Here is a 9,172-nt window from a genome sequence, read left to right on the forward strand (position 1 = left end):
TGTATCATCAACAGAGTTTGTCTATTTTGTCAATGGACGGCCAATATTTGTTCTGTTCTTACTGATAGCTTAAGATTAGGCCACGTGTCACAATGCACACAATTTACAAACCCAAAAATTAGAAATGATTTACAGACACAGCCACCACAGCCAGAGTCCCTAGCCTGACAAACTAAGAAAAACCGAAGTCGCAACGCCAAGCGCGTAGACCCCAATCGCGGTCCCAACCAGGTCCTTTCCAGACCGAGTCACGGCCCCGATTCCAGCGATCCCAGCGATTCCAATCGGAACTCGGCACATCAACGCTTTCCCAGCGTTCACCACCACAGCGTTAGCAAAGAGCTCCACGGCCCATTTCTTGAACTGGGTCGAACCAATAACGTCGTTGGACTCGTGCTCATGGGCTTTCGACGAGGAGCGAGTCACGGCTCGGAAAGCCGAGTCGACCTGGGACCGAGTCGGGGGTGATGGGACCCACTTGATGATAAGAGGGTGGGGCCGGAGCGTGGAGAGCGTGCGGTGGATGTGGTCGGAGGCGGTGGCGAGTTGGTAGGGGAAGACTCCTGGGAAAGCGTGCTGAGTCATGGTGAGGCAGTGGGTGTAGGCTGAGTCGCAAGCTGAGCCGAACTCGGACGAGTTGGACAGTGAGGTACCAACTCGCTTCGAAGCTGATATGCCCATCTCTCTCTCTCTCTCTCTCTGTGTTTTGTATGAGGCAGAGATTTATGAGTGTGAGTTATAGTTCTTGTTCGATGAAAGTACTCTTTTGCCCTTTTCAACTTACATTTTCTTTTTTCTAAAAATTAAAAAAAAAAAAAAAATTGAGTTCTTACTCTTTATCTTTTACTCTACAAAAACTATTAGCGAGGCACTTAAAGATATTTTATTTACTTCTTAAGTACAAATAATACTCGATATTTTAACAACTTTTTTGGTGTATATAATTGCGATAGTGCAATCATTGTGAAACGTGTGCAATCAAAATATGTTGTTGGATATATGCAGAGAGATCAAAATTCTTTGATGGGATTTAATTCTAATTTTCCAATCTATCCAGCTAATTGAGAAAAATATAGGTCATTTATGCTTAAGGAGAAAATTAGATTAGTCCAAACCTTATAAGTGATTTTTGAAAAAAAATATTTTACCCAATTCAAGAATTTTAAGGCTATAAATCCTATACTTATTTTACATTCATTCTTTTAAATTTCATTTTTTTTCTTCATTGCAATCATTTATCTATAATTCATATTTATCTAATTAGAGCTTTAAGTCCACCAAAACAATGGTATTTTGAAAAGTATAAAAAAATTTGGAAAATTGCAATCAACCTTCTTGTGATTTGGTGGAATCACAGATTAATTCAAAAAATTTCAATTATTACAATTGATCCCTAGAATTTGATTTATAAAAAATCATTAGGATAAATCCAAAGTATACTAACCGATTTTTTTTTTTTTTTTTTGATAGCCCAACGATTTTATTTTATTCTAACCTTTAGGGGTGAAAATGTTAATTGAATAAAAAATTGTGGAATTAACTTATTATTGGCTCAAACTAATAGGAACATCTTTTTTTGTTTGTCTATAAAATGCAAAAAATTTTAATTTTAAGATAACTTGACCTTTCCATTTTAATCTAAACTTTATGCATCGAATGTACCAATTGAAGAATTATGGACTAAATTGTGATAATGCCAAATCCCGGGGATAAATTGTAATTTACCCAAAATACTAAAACTGAAACTATAAAACTATAAAAGATAAGATTAAACGGAACTAGAGAGAAGAAAATGAAATCCAGTGTAATGGGCTCTCTGGAATTCCAATTCCCTCAACTGGGTTTTCTCCAAAACCTCTCCAAACCCCACCCACGATGCTCTTCCATGGTCACCTGTGGGCTTAGAGGCGGACCCAGAAAGCCTTTGTGGAGGAAAAGTGTTCTGTCATCAGAAACCATTCAAGTAGTCCATTCCTTGAAGCTAGCCAAGTCATCCACATCCAGATTACAACAGGTTTTTAGTGGCAGACTCAGCAGGCTCTTGAAGGCAGACTTGTTGGACACTTTGGCTGAACTCCATAGACAAAATGAGTTGGACTTAGCCCTCAAGGTATACATTGCTCATTCTTGGTTGAATATAAATTGCTTTTGTGTATGTATTAGAATATATGAGCATATGTTAGTATGACTTGATGCCCCTCTGAGTACTGCTTTTCGTTATGAAAAATGCTAAAGTTTACAAATTTTACTACAAAATGTTTACAAGATGCGGCAATGAATGAGATTGGTAAACTTGACAACATAATAAATGGATGTTTGAATAAGTTATTAGTTATCGGTATTGGTAACATATCAGTTTGTAAGGCTTGTGTACTAAAATTTGTAGTATTCCTAGCAGCTGCATCACTCTTTTGTTATATATATACGCGTTTGTGGCACTGTATAATCTGCCTAGCAAAAAACACAAGTGGGGATTTAAAAACAAAAAAGAAAAAGAATTTGATAAATTACGAATTGTCCCCAAAGCTTAAGCTGATAGGAAATGACTAATTTGACATGAGATTTTTTATCGGTTGTCCCAAAAGCTTAAGGTGAATGAAAAAGATTAATTTAATCATTTTACCATTATTCTAACATAATTTGCATGTGTCTAATTTATGTGTATGTTGGGAAATTAAGACCCCGGTTGATAGAATTAACAAGTTTTAAACTCAAGTTGTTAATTAGATTTATTATGAATAAAATTTGTTAAAACAAACAAACATCAATATCATGTCAAATATAAGTGCAGCGGAAAAGTAAATAAGACAAGATATGATGACCCAAGAAAACCAATAAAACCAACCAATTTCACAGTAAAAAACCTGGGAGGAAACCTTCTTGAAAAGCAATTCACTATAGTATAGAGAAGTTTCAGATCTAGTACAAAACCTTTGTCCCTAGACTCTACAATCCCCATAGATGAACTTACAGAAAAAACATTCTACCGCTTCAGAATTTCTGAACTCTTCAATATAGAACGTCACCCTTTTGATGCACGAATCCCAGTACGTGACTCACTCATTTGCACGAATCCCAGTATGTGACTCACTCACCAACTTGAGAAAAAAGGATGTTGGCTGCAAAGTTCTTCACTTCATTAACAATGAAGATCAAGAGGCACTTGGTTACAAAACCCTAAGACTCAAAGACACAGTAGCTTCTTTCAGAGAAAATAGGGCTTTGGTCATATTTTGCATATATCTCCTTGTATTCTCTTATGTGACGGCCTCTAAAATAAGTTTTATATATGTCTAAGGTTGTGAGAAAAGAAACCCTACACAAATATACATAAGCATGGGTCGAAAATCAGATTTGAAAATTCTAATTTCCGTAACTTCAGTAGATACCTCGATAGATGGTATTTGTCGAGCCTCATTAAACCTCGATAGATAGCTAGCTGTCGAGCTATTTGTCCGCAGGTGTCGAGCTATCTATCCAGCCTTAGTGAACAACTTTTCTTCACTTGTTTCTTGGTCCAATTTTCTTGGCATTCATACTAGACTTGAACAACTTGTTCTTTGAAGTATTAAACACATCCTATTTTACCCAAATGCAAGTAAAGTGCGTTTTGTCAAAAGATTAGTCAACTACATAAAATATGTCCTTAACAGTGTATATGGAAATTAGCCTTTTTTTTGGTCCGCTAAGGAGAATCTGATGCATAGTCTAATAGGTATATATTTATTGTGTGACAAAGTATTTATGGATATTTGGAGAATTTAGGCTTGATGTTGGAAATACTACTAAAGAAAATTGGGATTGAAAAAGTTTGGTTGGATTTTAATTATTATGGTTAAAACTTGAATGACTGATTTGCAGATTGCTTGGAATGTGGTAGAATTTTAACTTTCTTGTATATGAAAAACAAATATTAAGAAAATTCAAGATGTTGAAATGTCAATTGAAATTTTGAAAGTTGATTTAATTCAATGTTGTTTTCCATTTGGAACAACCATGAGCATTCAATTGTGCTAGAATTACAATTTGGGTAGATTGTATAATTGAAAACTTTGATAATTTGAAACTAATAACACCGAAGAAAATGTCTGTTTTTGTTAGTTTCGTACCATGAGCCCTTTTTTTTTTTTTTTCTCAGAAATAGTTCACTTTTATGATCATCTTTGTGAATAGTCCTTTCTTCTGTATTAGGTTTCGTTATTGAGTGTTCTTGTCATCAGACAGTGTACTTGTTAGCAGATATTTTGTTCAGGTTTTAAGAGATATAAGCAAAATGGGGAAGACTCTCTAAAAAGAAAAAATGTATCTCTTGACCTATTTTATTCAGGGAATTTCCATATTGTATGATATCAATGGCTTTGATCTGATCTGATTTTCTTTAATGATACTTGTTAGTTGAGGGTAACTTCTAGTTTTTGGCTGTCAAGCCAGGTTACTACTTTGGTAAACAATTTTAAGTGGTTTGCCAATACAGTTGCACAAATTAAATAAGTATTGCTTTGGGGAATATCTTGAAGCATTTAGAACAGAATGGCTGGTTCCTTGTCCTCGTGGTTGAACTGCCAATTTAAAAGTTTCCAAAATGCTGACTCCAATTAAGATAGCCGTATGACTAAGTTCTGGCCTACTTCTAAGTGTTTAATTTGCCCAATTCTGTTATCTGTTGAATATCCTTTCTTTTGAATTTTGTATTTTATCTGAATATAAATCAGGTTTTAGGTCTTCCAATTTGTGCGCAAGGAAGAGTGGTATCAACCGGATCTGCCCTTGTACTGTGACATGATTCTATTGTTGGGAAAGAACAAATTGATTGACATGGCTGAAGAATTCTTTTCTGAACTAAAGAAAGAAGGCTTACAGCCCAACACAAGGGCTTTCGCTGAGATGATTGGGGCATATATACGAGTGGATATGATAGAAAAGGCAATGGAGACATATGAATTGATGAAGGCATCAGGTTGTGCCCCAGATAGATTGACATTTATGATATTGATAAGGAACCTTGAGAAGGCAGGAAAAGAAGAACTTGCAGCAATGGTAAAGAAGGAATGTGTTGAATATGTTGATTCGCCTGAGAGATTCCTGGAAGAAGTTGAACAGCATGTAAGGATTTTAAGTCTTTATGCACTCCAAGTTTTTTTTTTTTTAATAGTACATATGAATCTAATTTTTTCTATGCATCCTTATTAATATATTGAAATATAGCTGTGTTCTCCTACTGCTATATGGAGGAAAATCTGCATCAGAAGAAACTTTCTCACGTGTCATTTATAAAAGGCATAGATGCAATGGAGCTGGAAACCCTCTATTGATATTTCTAAGGATAGATTAAGCCTCTAATCTGTGGACAATTTTGAACCTAGTCATTAGGTTTTATACCAATCATTTTCCCTTGTCTTCTCTTGCTCCTTCCACATATCTTCTAGTTCTTTCAAACTGTCCTTTGCCCTTTAACATTATATAATTACCAAGATGAAACCAACGTTCTTTGGACCAAATGGTATCCCCAACTCTCTTACACAAGTGGTAGAGGATGAGATCTCGGGTCAATATTGTATAGGTGTTTGAAGCCAATGGGATATTTTCTTATCCTCACACATGTTTGTTTTAGTAGGACAAGCCACAGTCATAAATAACACTTTTTTTTTTTTCAATTTAACGTTGTGCTTTAGCTAAAAAGCTATGAATTAGAAAGCCTAAGCTATTTCAAGTTATACCTGACAGTAGTACCTATCAAAAAAATAAAATAGTTATACGTGACAGTAGTGATTTTTAGCATTTGCAATGTGGAAAGGAAGCAAGTTTGTTATTTCACAAGCACTTAGAAAGCCTAAACACTGTTCTGTTAATCTCACTATTTTAGTAGCTGAATAAAAGAAGCATTTATTACTTTAATTAATAGTTTTTCTCCTTTAAAACAAGCACTTCTCAATTTGGTCTGAAAAATATAAAAACTTCTGAGGGGCATTCGCTTTTGCATATAATATATATATATATATATATATATATATATATATATATATATATATATATATATATATTAAAGGTTGGGGGGGTAAAAAGTTTGTTTTAAGTTTAATTTTTCAGTTTGTTTCTATCATTACGAAAAAAGTTGACAAACTTGGTGGACACATAAAGGATATCCTTTCTTTTAATTTATATGCTAAGCAAGAACAATTAATGTAGAGTGGTGTAGCTTCAAATGGATTCACATTTGTGAATGTGGCAATGTTTCTCCAAAAGCTTATGAATTTTTTGTCCTCATTCATATTTTGTTTAGACCAAGTATCTGACTTTGGCCACTTCTATTGTTTCAGCAAAAGAGGAAATCGTTCAATCTTGCGTGAAAACTTCCAGTGCTTGGACTGCAAACTTTAGATTGGTCTACTTTAGTACATTTAGGTGAGCAACAGACATAGCCAGGCTCTCATTGTAGCTTGTTGTCAACAGATTAGAGATTATGAAGAGTCATTTTGAAATATGGTTTGGCAGTGTTATTGTTATTTTAATAAATGCTGCACATCTGTAGGCCTTACCTTTGTCAATACTTATGTAGCTATCTTGATTCTTCATTTGATATCAGGAATAACTTCATGTAGTAAGAGGTTCTAGATATACATGGGGTGTTTTATCCCTGTAGTAATTCATATGATCATTTCGGATATCTCTAATGTTTCTATTGAGAGTTCTTATAGGAATGGAATGAAATGAGTAAATTATAGAAGTATAAAATGAATGGAATTAGAATGAGTAGATTATAGAGGAACTCCATGTTTTATTAACATGCAGCATGATAATTGTTTGGCTACACTGTTGGATGCAAACCATAAGATTCTTTTTCTTATTTAATTTACCTCATGTATAGTAGTTGCTGCCTTGTTGGGTACAGGCTCAAAGGTAAATAACAGGCTATTGTTGTTTTGTCTGCCTTTCCATTTTATTTTTACCCAAATGATAGGATCTGAAGTTTTGAACTTGCTACAAGTTTTGGTTGTTAAAAAAAAAGGAAAAAAGAATTTGGATTTTAATTCTTTGTTATTATTATTAGTAGTAGTAGTAAGTTACATACGCATCTAATGGATTAAACCTCACATTCCGATCAATTATTATGGAAGAAGGAAGTATTAGTTGATACTGTTGAATTATAGCTCATTGAATTAAGTTCTAATTCTTATTGTTTAGCCTGATGCAGAAAGCCTTTTCTTGTTAGGGGTCTACATCCTTCTCGATAAAATGGTGCTCAACCACTCAACCACGCACTAGATCTTCCAAATGTTTTGTTTGGTCATGTTCAGGGAGTGTGATCAATGCACTAGTGATTAGTGAGTTTATTTAAGTTGCGAGAATGAATAAAGGTAAAGAAAGACTAGAAACACTTGTAGAAGTAAATAGAAAATAACATGTCAATCAAGAAAATGACAAAGTATGACTTCTTCGTGTGACCAACTCTTACACTTTTACCGTTGTTGAGGATCTATAAATGGCTCCAAAAAAATTGGAACTAGGACTTTGTTAAAATTTTTTTTCCAAATAACCTTAAATATCAAACCATTTCGTTAGTTGTCACGTTTTAAAACAATGTGGGAAACTAGTATATTGAGTGTCTAAAACTCGAGTTTCTAAGTCTCGATTTGTAAGAGATGGCATCTGATGCAGAAAAATATCCATGTGGAACTCGAATTTCACTGTTTTATTTTTTTTTTTCCCTTCCTCTTCTACCCGTTCTTCTTCCTCGCGTGCGTTTTATTTTTTCCTTCTTCTTCGTTCTTCGATGCTGAGATGAGATGCATAGAATCTAAAAATTAGAGTCTAGAAAAAATTATGTAGGGACCCACCATCTTCACCGTTTCCTTAAGGTTCTATGGCACCAGCAAAAAAAAAAAAATACATAAACCCATAGATTGAGATGAACACCAGACCCAAAAATTTACATGAAATCCAAAAAATGAAATGAACATCAAACCCATAAATTAACATCAAACAACAAACCCAAAAAAATTACATCAAACCCACAAATTTACAATCTAGAAATAAACATATAGAGAGATCAAGCAACAAACCCACTAAGATGAACAATCCAGAACCCATAAGCAACTCCTTATTTCAGTCATCAACAAACCCAGATCGGCTCACCCAGCATTCAATTGACTAGATCGTCTCTTTGTTCTTCCTTTGTTCTTCAGAGCTTCAGATCGTTCTTCCTTTGTTTTTCTCCAAAATCGAGTCTTAGAGACTCGGTTTTGTTTTTTAGAACTCAAGTCTATAAGACTCAAGATCTATGTGGCATCATACTGCCAATGAGAATTGAGTCTTTAACCCTCAGGTTTTAGATTGAAATCAACTCTATGAAACTCAAGATGCTAGTTTACAGAATTCTTTCAAACGTTTGTTAACTTATGATATTGTTTCCTCTCACTGTGTTAGGCTGCAAATATCCCTGACTTTGTTGTGTTTACTCATCTCATATCTCGTGCAAATTTCAAATGTAATGAAACATTCTTCGCAAATAGGGTATGTTGTGTTTATTTTGTAGTTTTTTTTTTTTGGTTGCCCTACCCTACCTAAAGTTGTAAGCTCGCATTTGGAGGAATCCATACCCAATGAAATTTTGAACTGACATATCGACTGAAAATGGTTAATTATGATTACAGGACCTTTCTTCAGCCTTCGGGTCACGGATGTAGGCAAATGCGCACTTTACCATGCACAAAAACATCGAGCATATTAAGCACTGTCAAGAGCATTATAGCTCATGGTATTACCCACTCTCCTCTATGTAAAAAACCAAGGTTTAAACAATCTTCCACACCCCCCCCCCCCCCCCCAATTGTTATATCAATTGAATTATTGTTATTATTTTAAAGCGTCTAGGGAGACAAACACATTAGCCCAAGGAATAGCACAATCGGTTTATACCACACCTTATAAGGCAGAGGTCACTAGTTTAAATCTACATTTCTCCCTTCCCTTTGAGGCCAAAACTCACACACACAATTCTAAACCTTGTCTGTGATCTTCCCAATTGATCAGTTTGGCCTAAGCCAAGAGGAAGAAGAACATGCTTAGAAGAATACAACTGTGAATAGTTTGATAGGGACAGATGAAATTTCAGTATTTACCACGAATTTGTGTAGTAGTAAACAAATAATGGCTATATTGGATGCTGATTCCT

At 34.7% G+C, this 9,172-nt stretch overlaps 2 protein-coding genes across 2 annotated transcripts; one reads left to right on the plus strand and one right to left on the minus strand.

Annotated features, from left to right (window-relative positions):
- On the minus strand, positions 1 to 716 carry LOC142631767 (uncharacterized). The gene has a single exon (XM_075806079.1). The coding sequence runs from the start codon at positions 679 to 681 to the stop codon at positions 160 to 162; it is 522 nt and encodes a 173-aa protein (XP_075662194.1). The 5' UTR covers positions 682 to 716; the 3' UTR covers positions 1 to 159.
- Positions 717 to 1,759: 1,043 nt separating this feature from the next.
- On the plus strand, positions 1,760 to 6,655 carry LOC142630681 (protein THYLAKOID ASSEMBLY 8, chloroplastic-like). The gene is made up of 3 exons (XM_075804707.1): positions 1,760 to 2,110; positions 4,720 to 5,103; positions 6,318 to 6,655. Exons 1-3 carry the CDS (start codon positions 1,793 to 1,795, stop codon positions 6,345 to 6,347), a joined length of 732 nt encoding a protein of 243 aa, XP_075660822.1. The 5' UTR covers positions 1,760 to 1,792; the 3' UTR covers positions 6,348 to 6,655.
- Positions 6,656 to 9,172: the final 2,517 nt, after the last annotated feature.

Source organism: Castanea sativa, chromosome 4, assembly GCF_040712315.1.
Source record: "Castanea sativa cultivar Marrone di Chiusa Pesio chromosome 4, ASM4071231v1".
Classification (NCBI taxonomy): Eukaryota; Viridiplantae; Streptophyta; class Magnoliopsida; order Fagales; family Fagaceae; genus Castanea; species Castanea sativa.